The 19,671-nt window shown below is 45.7% G+C and overlaps 1 protein-coding gene across 2 annotated transcripts in view; it reads right to left on the bottom strand.

Moving 5' to 3' along the window:
- Nucleotides 1–6,671: 6,671 nt before the first annotated feature.
- The window catches only part of USP31 (ubiquitin specific peptidase 31), a 70,050-nt gene continuing 57,050 nt past the window's right edge, over nt 6,672–19,671 (bottom strand). For both annotated transcript variants that reach the window (XM_032460877.1, XM_014566382.2), the window contains 3 exons: nt 18,801–18,959; nt 17,008–17,160; nt 6,672–14,928 (listed from right to left, as the gene is read on the bottom strand). In XM_032460877.1, coding sequence (XP_032316768.1) covers nt 13,361–14,928; nt 17,008–17,160; nt 18,801–18,959 — 1,880 coding nt within the window. In that variant the 3' untranslated portion in view covers nt 6,672–13,360. The remainder of the gene's footprint in view (nt 14,929–17,007; nt 17,161–18,800; nt 18,960–19,671) is intronic.

Here is a 19,671-nt window from a genome sequence, read left to right as displayed (position 1 = left end):
TCTGCCCCCCACATCCCTCTCTTCTGTCTGATTCCAGTCCAGAGCCCTAATGCTTCCAGGTAATGGCAGACCATGTCTCCAGCAACAAAGAACTCATTGGCCTCACAAAGATAAACTGAGCACCTGCAGGTGTGGGGCACTGCCCGGGGTGCTGGGGACAATGCGCGATGGCAGGCACAGGGGCTGCCTCCCCAGCACTCATCCCCCTCAAAAGCTTCTTCTCCACGGGAACTCCCTCCTCCCATCCCCCGACACTGGCTGGAAATGCCAGACACTCCCTTTCTTCACTTTCCTTGCAACTTGGTCACAGGCAGGAAATCAAGATCCTGGTCAAATGGGAGGTTTTCAGAGACCAGGGGGTGGCTCTGAGAAACAGTCCCCTCACTGGTCAAGACCCCTGGGCAGAGAGAGGTCCCATCTTTTTCAAATGGATGCTGCCCCTAAGGACAAGTCTGAGGACAAAGGCCAACAGGCCGAGAACTCAGATTGAAGAGCCTTGGTCCTGGCTGCCACTGTCAAGGCACTGAGCCCACAATGCACCTGCTCCGCTTCCAGACTTTTTGTTAAGTAAGTTTTTTAAGATGTCCTTCTTGCACCATCAGAATACTCCCACAATTAAAAATTGTTGCAGGCAGGATCCGCTGCTGGATGCTAAAATTAGTGGGTGCAAGTGTGAGGAGAGACAAGATATTTGCACAATCTGACATTAACTCCAAGACATTTATTAAGTTCACGGGGAAAAACAGTAACCTGACAGAGGAGAAACCCAGAAGACACCACCTTAACTGAATGGCCAAGGTTTTAACACCACCAGTCACAAGACATATCAAGGTCACGTTCTCCCGGGGACGCATTGCTTTTGTGATAATCTTGTCAAAAAATGCAAAATTTCAATCTAACCATGACAAGGTATGAAACAAATCCGAACAGAGATGCAGTCTGTATAACAAATGTCTCATAATCCTCAAAACTGTCAAGGTGGTGAGAGAGTGGGGGCTGTCAGTTTGGAGGAACTAAGAAGACACGACACTTACATAACATGGGACCTGGGATTGGTTTCTGGAACAGAAAAAAGACATTAGTGGAAAACTGGTAAAAATCCAAAGTCTGTAATTTGGTGAATAGTATTTTACCAATGTTAATTTCAAGCTTTGACAAGTATGTTGGTTTTGAAATATGCTGACATTAGGGGAAGCTGGGTGAAGAGTCTATGGGAATCTTCTGGACTATTTTTGCAACTTTTCTGTAAATCTAAAATTTTTTTTTTTTAAGTGTCAGAAGATTAAGCCAAGGAAGCTCTCCTTAGTTGTTTCCAAAAAGTAACAGTTTTCTCTCTTCCTGGATTTGCCATCGTAAAAACTACTCAGAGATTTCACATGAAAAAAGGACTTCATAGAGTGTAGAAGGAGTCCCTGTCTAGCAACTGCATTACTAAATGCAGCCGGGTATGTTGATTATCAAAATCCCTTATTTAATACAATGTAGGGTATTGGAGTAATAATCTAAAAAAACCCCACAAGTTTTGAAGTAGTGGGACTAGGTTCACATCCAAGATGTACCAATTGTGACTGGTGTGATTGTTAAGAAAGTTAATTACTTTATCTGCGCCTCAGTACACTTATGTATAAAACTGAAATAATGGAGCCAACCGTGGTTGGACATTTTGTTCCTTATAGCTGACAGCATCCAAAATGATACAAGTAACAGAGCAAACACAGACAAAGACTCTGCTCTCCTGGTGACTATAATCTGGTGGGGAAGACACATGATAAGACTGGTGCTAGTGAAGAAATAAATAAGATTGCAGAGACTGAGACGTGCTATGAAAATAAAATAGACAAGATAAAGAATGCCTGCAAAGTGGGACGATGACATTGGATTTAGGGGTCCAAGGAGGCCTTCCTGGGGGTCCACTTGAGATGAGAAAGGACTTGCTATATGAACCTGTAGGGGTAGAGTATTTCTGGTTAGAGAACCAGCAAGTGCCAAGGTCCTGTGGTCAGGACATTAAGGTGGCTTCTGTGCTTGCAGTGAAGGAAGAATGTGACATAAGATGGGATTGGAGAAGTGGGCAGATTAAAGAGGCTGATGCAAAAGCCCAGTCAAGAGACTGTGGTAACTTGGACTCAGGCGTCATCAGTGGAGAGAAAGAAGAGTGGACGGATTTAGGACATAATTGTGGAGGTAGGCTTGGTCACAGCTTGCAAATGGATTAGATGTAAGGATGTGGGTTGAGGGGAAAAGTGGAGTCAAGGGTGGACCCTGGGCTTCCAGACTGAGCAGCTGAAGTGGATGTGAAGCCATTTACTGAGCCCTAGAAGCAGATGGACAAGTGGATCAGAAGTAATATTCAAAGATATAATGGCTGAAGTTTCCCAAGTCTGATTCATGAAGTTCAGGATAGAAACAAACAAAGAAAAAAACCCCACACCTAAGCCCATTGTAATAAAACTGGTGGAAAACAAAGAGAGGCATCTTCAAAGCACTGATGGAAAAAAAAATCTTCAAAGGAACAGCTATAAGACTAACAACCGACTTATTCACAGAAATAATAAAAGGCAGAAAACCATGGAAAGAGAATGAAAGAAAATAACTTCCAACCTAGAATTCTATTCCCAGTGAAAATACTCTTCAAAAAGAAAGGCAAAATAAGGACATTTCCCATCAAATAAAAACTAAGAGAATGCCTCATTAGCATGGGCTTAAAAAAGAACTGCTAAGGGGAATTCTTCAGGAAGAAGGAAGATGATCACAGAAGAAACACAGAAATGCAGGAAGGAATGAAGAGCAACGGAAAGTAAACATCTTGGTAAATCTAAGTGAATATTGACTTCCAACTTAATAATGTTAGTGATATGAGTTATATACACAGACATCCCTTGGTATCCATGGGAGATTGGTTCTAGGACCCCCCTCGTCCCCCGCACTGCAGATACCAAGGTCCGAGGATGCTCAAGTCCCATACATAGGATGGCATAGTACAGTCGGCCCTCCATATGCACAGGTTCTGCCTCTGTGGATTCAACCAACCACAATACGGGATCCACAGATATGGAGGATTGACCGTTCATGTATGTTAAGTACACATAGAATTACAACACACAACAAATGGCAAATAGCAGAAAGGGTGAAATGGAAGTAAAGTGTTCTAAGGCCCTGAAGGGGTAAAAATTACTAAGCTGTCTTGGACTCTTGTAAATCAAGAATGCATGCTGAAAATATACCATAATAATGTAAGATTTTAATAATAGGGGCAACCGAGTGCAGGATATATGTGAATTCTCTTTACTATCTCTGCAATTTTTCTGTAAATCTAAAACTGTTCTAAAATTAAAAATTTATTTAAAAATTAAAAAAAAGAATGCATGCTGAAATCACAAGGATAACCACTAAAAGAAAAACAGAGGAATTAATAACAAATAAACAGAGGTGGAAAACTGGGATTCAAAAAAATGTTTGATTGATCTAAAAGAAAGGAGAGAAAAATATAAAACAGGTGGGATAAATATCAAAGAAACAGTAAGATAGTAGATAAAACTAAACATGGTAGTAATTTTATTAAATGTAAATAAATCAACAATGCCAATGAAGCCTCCCAAAGATCATATAGATACTATTAACCACACTTAGCAGGTGAAGAATTTGAGGCACAGAGAAGTTAACTGACCAAGGTCGTCCGGCTGGGAAGTCATGGTACCAGGATGCGAACCTAGCGGCTTGCCCTCGGGGCCCGAGCCTGTCACCTCCCCAGGGGCTTCCCTCCTCTCTGACCACCCATCACTGCTCTAGGTCAGCCCTTCCACAGGGCTGTACCCAGATTCCTGCAGCAAGTTCCTAACCCGGGGCTCCCTGTGCCACGTTGTTGCCATGGTGACCATGCTAGGTCACAGACTGGATCTCGGCTCTCTCCTAAGTTAAAGTCTCTTCCTGGATTCTCATGTACTTCAGGACAAATGTAGGGGGTCATAAAAGGTCCAACCAGATGAAGCCTCCGCCAGCCTCCTTCCCGCTTCATCCTCTGCTTCTTGCCTTCCTGCCCCTACATTCCAGGAAGACTGGACACCTGGGGTTTCCAGAAAGTACAAGCAGTTTCCCCAGCCTGGAATGTGTGAGTTAAGCTCTGGTGCCCGCTCCTCTGTAAAGCTCCCATGAGGGTCAGGGTCAGCCCTTCATCTCCGGAGCACTTACTCTGTGCCAGGCTCTGTGCTGAATGCTTTGTGGGCATCCTTCCTATTTAATTCTCACAAGTCAATGATGCAGGTACCATTCTTCTTCATCTTCTAGACAGGAGGGCTGACGCAGAAAGGTTAAGTGGATTTCCCCAAGCAAATCCATTAATTCTGTTAGTAACTATGTACTTAGGAACTACCATGTGCCTGGCACCCTCCTAGGTGGTGGGGGAAGAGCAGCACACAGAACGGGCAAACACCCCTGCTCTCCTGTGAGCATATAGACCACATCTGCATACGTTCAGTATATTGCATATGCATCGTACAGATACTGCGGTTGATGGTACTAAGCAATATGAAGACGGAGGGATAGAACATGAAGCTGGTTGCAGTGTTTTAAAAGGGAGGTCAGGGAAGGCTCTGACATCTGAGTAAAGATGTAAGGAGATAAGGGAGTGAGCCACGGGGCATTGTCTCTGAGACAGAACACCAGGAAGTGCGCTGGAGGTGGGGTGTGGACGTGGAGGTGCCTGGAGGGAGGAGCAGTGAGTACAAGGCGTGGCAGCGCACATGGAAATGTTCATTTCCTACCAACCAACCTGACCCCTGGCTAGACAGCGAGCTCCTTGGAGAATGGTCCTCTTTCCAGACAGGAGGCACTGCTAACTGAAGAAACTTGGATCTTTATTTTGAGTAAGACAAAGAGGCACCCTCCCCAGCACCACATTTTACAGACTTGGAACCCTGAGCCTGCGCCATCCCCCACCCCACGCCTTCCCCCCCAAGTCTCCGAAGGAACCAAGTCTGATGTGATGTCCCTGCATCTTGGGAACTGGATCTGTGTGCTGTGGGCCTCCAGGAAATCTTCCTGAACAAAGGAAAGGGAAGGAAGGAAGCCTGCCAGCAGCAGGGAGGCCTGATTCTGACTACACCACTGGCTTCACTCAAATTATCTTCCCACTTTCTTTAAGAAAAACTGAGCTCTTACAATTCCACAGAGCAGGTCAAATTCATGTCATACCCCTGACAGCTCTAAGAAACGGGGTGCAAGGCTGGTGGGTTTGGGGCACAGTGCAGAAACCCATCCCTCGGGGAGAGGAGAGCCCTTGTCCTCTGCGTGGCAAATGTCGGCAGCGGGTGAGAAACATGGCTGAGGCCGGACCAAGTCAAGACTGAATTCCAGAGGGTTCTACGTGAGGCAGAACCAAGCCCTGCCAAGAGGTGACGTCTGCCAGATGACCCACGTGGAAACGCCTGAGACGTGGAACAGAGCCGCAGAAAGGAAAACTGAGAGACCCACCTGGGAGAAGTCAGGAGCGGGTCTGGGAAAGAGAAAGGGGGTGGGGGGTGGGACAGGCCTCTAGCCACACCCTGTGGGGTGACGGTGGCCTGGAATCACTCGCAGGGCACGCAGAAACACGCGGTCCAGGGCGAGGGGCCTCATCGGGACTTTGCTTCTTCCCGGAAGACTGACAGAGGAGGGAAATGTTCAGGGAGATATTGATCATTCAAATATTTGAAAATTATCGCCAAGTTCTAAGGAGAATGCTCCTTAATATTTATATGACTGTGAAGTGTGTACTTTATGACACACAAACTCCTTCAGGCATAATGATGCCTCTTGAGTGATCACTGCCCAGCCTCAAGCACAGTATTACCATTTAGAGACATTTATAGCGCTGCACTGCAGGTTTTATGGCATGTGGGTCACACTTGCCCTCAGTTAGGAACAGTCTCCCTGCCCCAGCCCTCAACCATAATGCTCTGCTTTAGAAAAGTAAGATCTATGATCTGCATTCAACACCTTTTAGGAAAAATGATGGCTGGTGGTAACTTATCTAAACTGAAACCCTTGCTCCCCCCTGAAAATGCTACTCAACTCATATTGAGTAAGCATTTCCATAGAGGCTAAGAACTTACAGGCTGGACTTTCTAAATGCCTTTGATAACGGTGATCTCTAGTGCCCCCGAGTGCTCGTAAGTGGTATGACATCCTTAACAGGGAGTTCTGTCCTGAGAGGTGGTAAATTTTCACCAGCCACCTGGAAGTTTTTGTAAGAACAGGATGGTTGGAAACAACGATACCAGGGGCAAGAGAGGGCCCAGAAAAGGATGGTTCCCTTTATCACTGCTATTTCCTCCTATGATAAAAGTTTGGTAGAAGAGGGTAAATTATAGGAAATGTTGAAAGTCCATTAGAATTGAGTTAGAAATGTGAGTTCTTCTCCAGCTCTGTGGCCCAGGACAAACTGCCTCCTGGAGAAAATGGGAATATGAACCCTTGATTGTGAAGATTAAATAAGCATGGATATGGTTTTTTTGGTTTAAAATTTTACTTATAGAGTATCTGTATGTATCCTCCTGTCATGTTTTCATTTTAACACTACGATTTTAAAGCATTTTGAATACATCAGTGTAGTACAAGTACCTGCTTCATTTCCAAGGTTAGTCAACACCAAAAATATATAGGTTGGCAAAGGGGAGAAAGAGGAATGGCTTGAAGAGGGCATCATGTAATAAATTTATTATATTTTGTTACATTTTCCACTTTTCTCTTAATTCCAACTGTATACTATATAATCAACTGCTGTTCCAGAAATAAAACGTTTTAAACATAAAAATATAAATTCTGCTTCTTAAAAGTGCATACACCTTGAATAATAAAACATACAAATAAATAACACAAGTCAGTGACACATCGCATGCACTTATTCTAAAATAATTTAAAATGTATGTATGATACACTTTTTCTTCCAGCCTCAAGGAACGACATCCTGCCTTCCATATTACTGTGCAACTCAAGAAGGAAATTATATACAAATCACTATGAATGGTACGTGAACAATACCAAAACATTTTGTGTACAGTGATACGACATGCAGCTTTTAAGACAACTATAGAAATTCCAGTGTAAAAACTGAAGAGTTTAATCAAGAAACGATTTTTGTAATGGGGCTTGAATTCAATTTTAACCTGTGGTGGGAGGCACAGTTGGTGAGCAAACCTATAGGGAACATAAACGCATATTTGAAAGGCCCCCAAAGAGAACTTAGGCTTCAGAAAGACCTTCACTGCCTCCCCATTTGGTATAATGACACCTCACCGTTTAGAATAGCACCTAGGAAAATTCATATTGCATTTCCACCATTACAACAGGTTATCACTGCTCTGGGCAGCCTTTCGAAAGGAGCATTTCTAACTTGGGTGTTTACTTATATCTTATGACTTGAAATGCTGAAAACACCAGGTAAATTGTGTTTATTTCCTTTCTTTGTAGGCAGCATAATGCTCAACAGGATCAAACCACCTGAGAAGCAGAGCAGATTATTATTTTGAAAATGTTGTAGTGCATTCAGCTCACCACAGATGAAAACTAAATTTCACTTGCCTCCACAGGTAACAACATATACTGCCAAATTTGGGGAAGAACATTATTTGATTTTTTTTAATTACATGAAAAAAAAAATACCAAGGGTTACTGAAAAAAGACCCCCAAATCAAATGCTTCACATTAATTTTTAAACTAAAAAATTATTCCTGAAACTACATTCTGGAGAGTAGTGAGCTAAATAGGAAATTGGACGGCAGCCTAAGGTTTGCTATTATAATTACTACAAAGAGACAGTCTAGCAAAATCAGGGACCGGTTTTCCAAGGCCATTGAAGGCTCTACTTCAGCATTTTCTAACTCAGAGTGACTTCTCTGTGCCCCCGCGGGCCTGGCCCTGCCGAGGCCTCCAGGGGAAAGGCTCCAGGGAGGACGCAACCCCCACAGGGCACTCCGCCTGCTCCAGCAAACCAAAGACCACGGACCCCCACCAGATGGGCAAGTGCTGAGGCACAGACAGAGCTCCAGGCCCCTGAATCGGGCCTTGAATCAGAAAGGCTCCCCCCGGCCCCTTATGTCACGCAGGAGGTTGATATTAGTTCTCAGTCTCTCCTTGTTTTCTTTCCTCACCAAAGCAATAGAGGAATCTGAGTTGCTCCTGAGCACTTCCCACGGCAGTGATTCTCGCCATAGGTCTCAGCAAAGGGTGTGTCACAGTGGTTCTCAGTTCTGACTGCGAAGTAGAAACACCTAGGAGCTTTAAATCTCCGCGGTAATTCCTGGGACCTGCCCTTACACTAACTAGATCACAAGCCTGGGAGTGGGACCCAGGCATTTTTAAAAGTTCCCTAGATGATTCTATGAATGCTGGGTATCAGAATCTCAGACAAGTCATTCAGAAGAGGCTTGATGGAATCCTGGGGAGAGTACATGTGTGAGATTTGAAATAGCCTCCCGAGTCTGCCACAAATCTCCCTTCTCCCCTAAACTGGGAAACACCGGTTTTAGACGAACGTTAAGATGGCCCTAGAACCCAATCTACTGTCAGCATTACCGTAAATCCCACAGCTTAGTTTCATTGTAACCAGTGGCTGGGAAGCTCCGAAGTCTCTACAAAAGTGTTTTAAAATTATTAGCACGATTAGAAGCCACATTCTTTCCCTGTGACCGCGATAGAACCCTAGAAGATATAAAAAATTAAAATCTATAGAAAATGGCAGGTTATTTTTAGGACAAAATACTTTAGGAAAGTCTTCAGGCTAAATACAGTATATAAACCAGGGTGTGTTCAACATACCAGTTCCACTCTTGCTTGCAAAAATACTTATTTTACACACAATCTTGCCAATGATCAAAAAAAAAAAATTCCACAAAGAGAAACACGTGCAAAGCAAAAGAAATCACATTCATGCTCTGATACTGATTAAGCCACATTAAAAAAATTACAAATTCAAAAATAGAACTCCATGATCTAAGAGTTGCCTTTTTTTTTTTTTAAGTTATGCTGAGTGTAAGTAGTCTATATTTTTTCTACATTTTTTTATGAGTTGCTTGCATAGTAGTAAGAGCATGCTTTCTGGGTTAGGTGGAAGCCATGCAGAATTGTTTTCATTACTTGGGGGAGAAAATGATTGGTCATGCTCAAAAACACACACATCTGCCAAAACACACACTTTGAGAGTTGATCGAAAGGCAGTATAAGACAGAGTGTTCGTTTAAATAAAAGCACAGCGTTCCCTCCCCAAAATATGCAGTCAGGTTGAGCAATACCACATCCTTTAGGAAACTAAAGACAGCCAGCCTGCAGTCACAGCTGCTTCTTGTGTTTCTGTTTATGATAGAGGCACTGATTTGTCAGCAAGTTTTGCTCTTCTCAGTTCCAAATAATGCGAAGTTCAACGCACCTCATGGAATATGCGTTTTATTGAAACTGTGCTTATGATTTGCATTCTATCACAAAAATCCAACCTGGAAATACTAATTATCTTTGCATCCAATAATTATACAGCCTACCTAGGAAACAGTAACTTCAGCTGTTCAGTAATTTGTCAAAATGAAATGTAACGTCAGGTGTCAATCTACTTTTAAAAACGTGTTTATTTGAAATAAATGAGCTTTGTTCACAGCTCTTCTCTGTTCCATTGTCCCTAAAGGCTGCCACTGCTGATTCCTGTACATTCTGTTCCTGCTTTTCCCATGATAGTTATTTTTAAACGGATGACCGTTTTTCTCCCCACCCCCAACCCCCAACCAAAACCCTCACCTCCATCTCATACAGACACAGATGACCAAATTCTAATGCAAAGTGACTTCATAATGGATTTCCAACCCCTAAGTAGTAGAGACAGCTCTGAAAAAGAGGACGTGACAGTAAAACGTCTCTAAAGATGAAGAAGGGCACTTTTGGTTTCCAGAACAGAACAGACTTGCTCGAGAGGCCCATAAGCCTCAGCCGGTCACCAGGATCCATTTGACCTTTCTGTTCGGGAGGACTGTCGCTCCGTCTAGGACATCATCAGCATCCCCTGGGCTCCTCAGCTACAGCAAACTCCTGAAGCTCTCAGCTTGCCTTTACAAGCGAAGCCGGCCCTCAGTGATCGTTTGCAGAATGAGTGAATGATTACCGGAGAGGTGAGGGCAGCCTCACAGACAGTAGCAGTATTCTATCATAACAAATACTCCCACATCCATTTCTATTGGTCCAGCGTAGCGTTACTTACTTTCAGTTAGGCTGCTTTTAGGGTAAGGAAATACAGAAAAAGGTGGGAGAAGGTCTTGAGATGACATGAGCTTAACAGTCTCTTTGTGCTTCCACATTATCTAAGGGATCACAAAGGCAAGGTGGAGGGCTGTCTTAGGGAATGATACAGCCTCAGTGTGCTGGATGTTTACAGGAAAGGAAACCAAGAATAAACAAGGTTTTAAAAAGCAAACAAACATTACAGATGCAACACCAGTATCGGTGATTATTCTGTGCCAGCCAGGAAATGACTGCTCTCATCAGGCCCACTTGGTTGTCAACCAGAAACCCAGGGCTACCATCCTTAGTAGGTGAACTTTAACCCCAAAACCTATGTGCTCATTATGCCAAACATCATTGGGAAAAGGGAAAAACAAAACAAAACACCGGGTCCCTAACTCTACCAAAGGACTGCGTTGACCCAAGTATTAACTTTCTCATAAGACACTTCACACCACAACAAACACCTCCAAACTTCTGGGCAAAATATTCTTTCCTGTGGCTTAAACGTTGCACCTAGTAGTTAGGGATGAAGTTTTCATTGTTTGCCAATGTTACAGAAACATCATGGCCCAAAGACGCCTAGGCGATGCCATAACACGTCTGCTTTTCTTCCCATTTAAACCTGAAATAAGAACTAAACTCCACAGACATACAGTTCATAGATACCGAAAGTTTATTTCTAGATCCCATAGAAAATTAATGGAGCTTGCAGAGTTTTTGTTTTGTTTTGTTTTCTTAAGACACTATACATAAACAGAAAACCCATTCCTGGAGGACTCAAAAATAAAAATATTTACCACTGTGAAAATTAAACTAGATCCTATTAATGCTGAACTGTTTATAGCCCCTCCCAAAACGTACTGTTAAAACACTTTGTGTAGACAAACTGTGATTCTAAGACTGTTCAGAGCTTCTGATAGGAGATTTCAAATGAGATTTACCTATTAAAGAAAGACGAGAGGGTCAAAGTAGACAGATGTTCAATTCTTGGTACTGACGATCCCACATTTGGCGCATCTTTTTCAGGAGATAAAGGTGATACAGGAAAACTAGCAGTGACTAAACATGGATCGGGCTGTCAGTGCGCCGTTGGAAGCAGTAACAATATTGACGGCAGTCCCAGCACAGCAGAGGAGAGGGATGTTGCTCTGGGGAACGGGACACCTGCACGGTGAAACGAGGACACCTAGCAAACTGGTGAGTCCAGGGTTGAGTGCGGTGGGCAATAGGCTCATGTTAGATGGGTTTCACGAAGCACTAGTGTAACTTTCACAAGGCTGAGTGTGTTGTCTTCAATATTGCCAGGGTCTAAAATTCCAGCAACCCTCGACATAAGTTGCCTCCAGACTTGCAAGTTACCTGCTAATGCTCAAATCAGCAGCAAGATAAAGTTAAGTAACCCACTGGAAACATTTCCCAAGAGGTATTCATGGAAACAAAAGTGGGGGAAGGCAGTGTAGAATTCATAGTTATGCATGTAATAATATGTGTTCTGGTGACTTCACACACAGCAATACTGAAAAGGGAGATTATAAATGGATCTGTGCACCAAGAGTTCAGGAAGAACTTGAAGAGTCCATGACTTAAAAAAAAAAAAAAGCTAAATGTAAAAGTATATAAACTTAGCATGCTGTATTTCATGGCAAAGTGACATGCTATTCAGAGAGAATCAGAACCACGACTCCCTTGACATTTAAAAAAAAAAAAAAACAAAACAAAAAAAACCCAAACAGAAAAAAGCCCAAAATTCCAGAACACCTCCTAAAAGCTTGAAAAATATATATATCTTGCTTATCTGTGAATTTCTGTGCGGTTCCCTTTTTTTCCCAACAAGAAATGCAATTTGCACTGATAATGCCAGACGGAACGTGCTCCATCCTGCTTGTGAGCTCTGGGTAATAGATTAAATCTTCAGCACAGAAAAGAAATGACTGCGTTCCCGAAGGGGCAGTCACAACTAAGACTGACAGGCAGGGCCAGAAGTGCGCATGTAACACTCGGTCACACGTCACTCTAACGTACTGTCACTGACAGTTGGCATTAGGAAACTTCTTTCCTCTCCAAGTCATGAGACGAGGAGACACGGGCATGCACACACCGGAGGCACAGTGCTTTCAACTTCTAACCCAGAAAAAAACACCACCAGAGAAAGAAAATGGCACAGGCTCGCACATCCGGTTCAGAATCCATTTTTTTTTTTCTAGGCATCTTTTGAAGGTATTACCTGCTCTACTACATTTCAAAATCCCAATGGCCGTAGCTCGCAAATTTAGAAGGAAAAAAAAAATGAACTACTAGTGACTGGCTTTCTGGCTATCCAACCTGCCACCTCTTTAGGACGTATCCCAAGGGTCAAGACACCCATGGTGCACACATCTTTGCAGATATGAAGCTGGTGAAAGGCTTCACTTCTACCTCTAAAAACATCTATCTGTGGCAGTAGGAGAAACGACAGCCACCCACAGGCCACCTTCTTCTTCAACCCTTTCACTGACGCACCCTCCTAGACTAGCTGAGTATATACCTGAGAAACAGTAGTGTTAAAATATTGCCCTTTACAAAAACTGGTAGATGGGGCCAAAGTGCAGAGAGCGACAGTTTTCCCTCGGTTTGTTTGACTGTTAGTGTCACAGTTTTTAGAGCTCCCGGTGCCACACGACAATCCGCAGTGAGGACAAATTCCACTCAGATGAAACCCAAGTCAAATAATTCATCCTTCTACAGAGCACACTAATGGTAGCTTAACTGGTTCACAGGTTTCAAATCCCTAGTGTCCAACAAAAGTCATTAGAGTTCTCTAGGGAGAAATATGCACAGTTACTAAAGGGACCGCCCAGGGAATCGACTACGATGACTCCAGTTAGCTTGGTATCAATGCTTTGCCTATGGCTGTTATTTGGTTCAATGGCAGAATAAGGCGACGCTTTTAACAATTTGCAATTCAGTTCTCCTCACGCACACACAGACACTCAAACGTACACACGCACGCGCGCGCACACACACACAGTCAGGCACGTGACCCAAAAAATACAAAACAAAAGCATAGAGGGCTTTGGTGGGAGGGAAGAGGTTCTAAATAAATAAACATCTTTACAGATAAAACACTTGGACTGCAGAAGTATCACTGAGGTTTTTGAGAAGGCCGTGCAGAGGTTTGCATGCTAGAAGGTAACTTTTTTGAGGGTTTCTCAGCAGACTGCCTGCCACCAGGAGACGAGGGCACTCCGGAATCTAGCTGGGAAGACTTGGACCTGCGAGCGGACAGCAGGGAATGTTTAGCAGAAGTGGGGTCCTTAGAGATAAGCTGCTCCTTTCCGACTGCACTGGCATTTGGCTGCTGCGAACCTGGCGGCTGGCAGCCTTTCTCAGCCTTGTCACCCACGCCGCTCTTACAGACCGCCTTGACGGCGCTCCCGCCAGCCTTCTTGGACAGCAAGGTTGTCTTGCCAAGATCCGTCGACCGCCGGGTTTCCTTCTGCCTCAGGGCTGACTTGAAGAAGGACAGCCCCTTGTCCTCAGACTTGCTGTCCCTCTTCAGGCCGGCCTTCACGCTCATGCTGGGGGAGCGCAGGCTGGCCATGGAGGAGCTCCGCACGTGCCTGCCGTCCCCCCTGCCGTCCCCGGCTCTGGCCTGGCTCACGCGAGGGGAATTGGGTTTGGAGCTGGAGGTGACGCTGGCTCTGTCGGAAACCAGGCTTTGTCTGGAGCCCTCTCTACTCAAGCTCCTGTCAGAAGTCCTGCTCTTTCCTGGAGGGAAGGGGCCCCTTAGGGCGGGGCCTGAGGCTTTTTTGGCAGATGTGGAGGAAGCAGCGTGAGCGAGGGAAGATGCCGACTTCTGCTTCTGGAGAGATGGGGATGACACGAAGTCCTGGGATTTGGGGGAGGATTCCTTTTTTGGGGCAGGGGCAGGGGAGGAATGCCGTCCACTGGCCCGGGAAGAAGAATCTGCTTTGCTTCGGGAGCGGGAGGGCTTTGTGGAAACTTTGACAGGAACAGGAGAAGAAGGAGACGTACTGGAAAGAGATGATTCCTGGCTTGCCAAGACTGGCCTCCCCTTCCGCAAGCTTCTTTCTGCCTCAGAAGCGCCTTTGGAGCTGGGCGATCTCTTGGCTGTGCTCTCGGGTTTCTTTGCAAGCGAGCCAGGCTGGCTCGGGGGTTTCGCCTCTTTGACGGGAGAGCTGTCTACAGAATCGCTCTGATCCACATAAGCAATCTGGTTATTGTTATCAAACGGATCAGAGACAGGAGGCAAGTGATCCCCTTGTGCTGAGCTCTCGCTCTGTGTGTCTACAACACTGGAGTTCAATCTACGGGCGTCTGACTCGTCTTTGAACACACCTTCCATGACAGCCAGAGGCGCCCGACCCACAGCCTTGTGCTCCCGTCGACTGTGACTATCGCTTGAGTCCTGGTAAAAGCTAGAAAGGTTCCTCAAGCTCCCAAAGCAAGAAATGGAGACCTTGTCGTCCGCTGCCTCCCCGATCTTCTCCAAGGTGGAGGCGGAGGTGTGAATCGGAGAGTCCCCTGAGAAGCGGGAAGGGGAACTGGAGCGCATCTGCAGCTTGGCTGACAGGGACCAGGAGGGTCTGATGCAGTTTTCGTTGACCGCCAAGGGGCTGGTGACGGAAGATCTGGACGACAAGCTCTGGCGCTGGACGCTTCTCACGAAGGGGCGAGTGGAGAAACCTCCTGAAGGCAGCAAAGAGAGTATCGTTAAGCTAAGGCGACAAAACATCTTGGTAATACCTAAAGATGGAAGGAAGATGGAAGGAAGGCGTGGGGTGGGAGGAGCGTGACCTCAGAGCTCGTACATCTAGGGTCAAGGGGCAGCTATGTGACTTCAACTTTTCTGAACCCAGTTCCCTTATGTGTAAAATAGGGACGTTCTAACTTAGGGATCAGCAGTGCCCCTTCTTGCTCTGTAACAGGGGTCAGCAGACTTTTCCTCCAAAGGCCCCCACACTAAGTATTTCAGGCCTTGTGGGCCAGCTGCTCAACTCTGCCACCACAGGGCAAAAGCAGCTGCAGGGAACACATAAACAGATGGGAGTGGCTGTTCCAATATTTTTTTTTTTTTTAAATAAAGGCAGGGGCCGTATTTGGCCTGTGGGCTATACTTTGCTATCCCTTGTTGTAACTCATAGAGCTGCCATAAGGATTAAATAAAAATCTTAAAAGTCCTGGGCCCAGCACCTGGCACCATGTGGCTCCTCAATAAATGTGCGCGACTTCATTTATGGCTTCTTCATCTTGCTGAGGACATCGGGGCTCACAGCAGGGACCCCCACCCAAGACCACACAAATATTTAGACACAGCTAATACCAGAACCACAGCCCCCTCCCCCTGACTCAGTGCCACGAGTAGGCTGCCTGTCGTTGACTATGAAAGCGGATCCGTGGAAAGAACTAAAGAGACAATACATTCCTACCTCGGGTGACTTAAAACTTCCAAGGAAAATACTCATAATCAGAACAGAATACTCCTATTTTAAGTGACTTAAAACTTCCAAAGAAAATATTCTAAATTAAATTCTGCACACACTTGATACTGCAGCTTTGGTATTTGTAAAACTCTGGATGAGATCCTAAGAGATGGGCCCTACTCTGTGGGCGCCACCCTCCACCACTGCAGGATCATGATGCTTCAGCGGGTATCAATTTCACCAACTACACCGCTTAAAAATAGATTGGGGCAAACCATATCTAGGCTTATTCTTAAAACAGCAGTCAATGTTAAGTTTAAAGGCTGCGTTGAAAATAACATGTAAATAACAAACGAGCCAAGGTTCCTGGTCAGTTTTTCATAAAATGTCAGGAGCTACAGACATTAGCTTAGCAATTTATAGCCCAAGACTCTTATTCTACAAGTAAAGAAGCAACAGCCAAAGGAAGGGGGGCAGAGCTGGAACCCTGTCGTAGGTCCTCCTCTGGCATCCGTCTTCCAACCTCCTGCTCCTTCCCTCTATTTCACGTTCTCAGAATTACCCACCACCACTAGAGGCGGCTTACTAGAAGCCATCGAAGTGCCGGCCGCAGAATGAGACTGGCCGGGAGGTGAGTCCCCGTCCTCATTAGAGACGTGGAGCTCACTCCCTTCTCCTCGCAACTCTCAGCGCTCCGCCCATTCCTGCCCACACCGCCCGGGGGTCCCTGTGAGAGCTGAGGGCTGTGCTGCCATGTTCAAGCGCTAAGTGAAGGCAGAAAACCAGAGCTCAAGTTGTACCAAATTTTCAAAGTTTTTATACCGTGACGATCTTCTCAATTCCTAAAAACTACCTTTATGCAGAGGCAACGGTTTTGTTCTAAATGCTTCCATACTTACAAGAACACACGTCAGATCCCTCTAAGGGACTAAGGGACAGTGTGGTGGGAAGGTGAGAAGCCGAAGAGCCGGGAGCCTCCGGGCCAGGCTCAGCACAGCTGCTAGTCAGCCGGGGGCCTCACTGCGTCCCCTTACAGCTATTTGAAGATTTTAAAAAGCACTTTGAAAAAAATGTATACATTATTGCAGAGTTAAAGCTCCAGCCTCCACACAAGGCCTTAAAAGTGGGAAATAATGAAGTGGAAGGAACAAGTCCTAAGCCACAGGAAAAGCAAATGACCCTGTTATATACAGTGTCACTTACGATCGTAACCCACAGCCATGCAACCCACACTCTGCAGCCCCTTTTATGTTCTCCACCATAACTTAGTTCCTAAACGTGAGGGACCCTGTGCTGTGTGCCTGGGGTGCCATTTTGGAGATCGGTCACCAAAACCCAGACCCACCATCGTCTTCACTCCTTTCCCCCGTCATCTCCACCGACTCGGACAGCGAGGCCAGGGAGGTGCGTCTGGAGGAGGCTGCAGAGGTCACGCTGGCTTGCTTGCTGCCCGGGAGCCGGCTCACCCAGTGTTCGCACAGGGAGGAACTGGTGGAGCCTGCAGAAAAAGAAGCGGGCGTCGAGGTCAGGCCAGGATCTCGGGGCCCGCCTGCCCTGCGCACGCCATCAGGAAGGGCTGCTGCCCGAGCCGGGGGTGGCCACTGTCCTCACCACCAGGTCAGCCTTAACCCCCAGGCCCCACATTGTGCCTGCTCAAATACCCTGTTAGGATGAAAAGAAGGACAGACTCCTACACTATCTGCAGTAATAAAACCCAAGTACAGGAATGGGTACTTCATAACGCAAAGTCCAAGTCTTAAGTGCTGGCGATACAATGGAACAGAGACAATCGTTCATATATTCATTTATTCTGCAAACATTTGCTGAGGCTGAGCTCACACCCTCCTCCTTGCCAGTCACTGTTCTAAGCACTTGTAGGAATATTTCTGACACAGAGAGAAGAAACCAAGTAGCAGTGCACTGTTATTTTCTTGGCCTTACTGTTAAGTGGTATTTTAAAATCACTTTCACAATATTAATATACAAACACACGTGCACACACAGGGCTACGTGCCATTCTGTCCTGTTTCAGGGAGGCCCTTCAATATATATTAGAGCAACAGAAACTGTTCTTGAAATTGAGAACATGAGGCAGCGTGACTGTCTCAAGTAGACCTCAAGAAAGGGTAATTTCTGAGCATACCTCAGCCCCTGGAAAGCCCTGCGGGACGCAGTGGAGCCCTGGAGCTCCCACCTTTCCATTAACTAAGAGCACGCCTACAGACAGTGGGGTGTGCTGGGAGCGGGGGGTGGGGAGGGGGGGTCTGACTCCAGCAGGGGTCGCTCTGCTTCAGCGATGCTTCCTTTTCGTGGCGTTGAGCTTCAAGGGGAGCAGGGATTAAGATTCTCTAACCTGATCACACATTACCATGTCCTAGTCCTCTAGTCTCTTAAACTCCACTTCGGCATTAAGAAGCATGCATCCCCTGGTTTGGATTGCGTGTGGCTGCGTCAACATCGCATGTGGGTGCTGCTTCCTGCATTTATTAAACACAGCAGACTAGATCCCATCAAGCTAAACCCAAGCCATCGAATATTATTGCAACCTTCAATCCTTCCCCTAACAGAAGAGGCTGATCTTACGGGAAAAAAGAACAATTTCTATTGGTGCTTTACAAAAGGCTTTAACGCATGTTTACCTAATGAGACACAACAAAGACCCCAGGAGACAGGCAGCCTGATTACACCCAGACTACAGATGACAGGTACGTGGCTTGGGCAGGACGTGCTCCAAGAGAACTCGACCAAGATGTGACAAAGCCGAGTCTCCGTTCTATTTCCAGATCGCTCAGTCCCTCTACTCTGAGAGCAGCATGTCATGCTGCTTTTTTCACTCACTCAGACATGTGTTTGCTCCACAAGTAAACACCGCGGGCTTACTCTGAACCGGGCTCCACTCCAACTCCAGCCCCTGGAAAGCCCTGAGGGACACAGCCACTCCTAGTTCACAGCCGCTCCTACATCCCACCCCCATTTCCTTGACTGCAATCCTTCTGGTTTCCAGATTATATGCAACTGTGAGAATTAATCTGATCCAACTGACAGAATCATGAGACTTTCTGGAGAAACTCTCTGGACCATTAATTACAATTTTCTGCTCGGGGGAAAAAACTGCCCAAATGCAGAGTCAGGCCTTACCTGCCACCGAGCTGTTGGCCGACCATGATGGAATGGCTGTCCGCCTCTGGTAGAAGAGGATGTAGGCCGTCTGCGTGCAGACCTCATCTTCCGACAGCTGCTGCACCTCACTGTCGTCGAAGCAGTACCAGAGCCCGTCCACCGAGTTCTTACAGAACGCTGCCAAAAAGAGCCCACCAGCGATCAGCACCAGGCGTGGCGGCGCCGCTACTCCACGCCACCCACACACATCGTTTCTTTGGCTCACAGAATTAATTCAAGAACCTTCTAAGGCTACAGGTAGTAACACAGAGAGAGGTTAAAAAAATCCAAATTCCAAACCACATTTGGGCAAAATGTTTCAAGAAATTCCAAACTATTACAAATGGATGAAATTCTATTTAATCTCAGAAAACACAACACACTTATTTAAACCAGTGGGTCTCAGCCAGGGACAATTTTGCCCCCTAGGAGATATTTGGTAATGAATGGAGAAACTTTTGACTGTCACAGCTGAGGAGGGTAGGGGAGGATACTACTGGCTTCTAGTCGGTAGAGACCAGGGATGCTGCTAAACATCCTACAATGCTCAGGACAGCCTCACAATGAAGAACTACCCAGCAAAAACGTTAATAGTGCCAGGAGTGAGAAACTCTGGGGTTTTTTTGTTTGTTTGAATGGAGGTACTGGGGATTGAACCCAGGACCTTGTGCATGCTAAGCACTCGCTCTACCACTGAGCTATACCCCATCCTCTGTGAAACTCTGTTTAAAACATGTTGTAACATATTAGTGTTTACGAGAGATAGAAAATAGAATTAGAAATAATAGTAGCAGTGGATAACATTTGTTTAGCACTTACTACGTGCATCTCATTTAATCCTATGGGATAT

The sequence above is a fragment of the Camelus ferus genome, chromosome 18, assembly GCF_009834535.1.
Source record: "Camelus ferus isolate YT-003-E chromosome 18, BCGSAC_Cfer_1.0, whole genome shotgun sequence".
NCBI lineage: Eukaryota > Metazoa > Chordata > Mammalia > Artiodactyla > Camelidae > Camelus > Camelus ferus.
The sequence above is the reverse complement of the archived record's forward strand: the minus strand, read 5'-3'. Positions and strand labels throughout refer to the sequence as shown.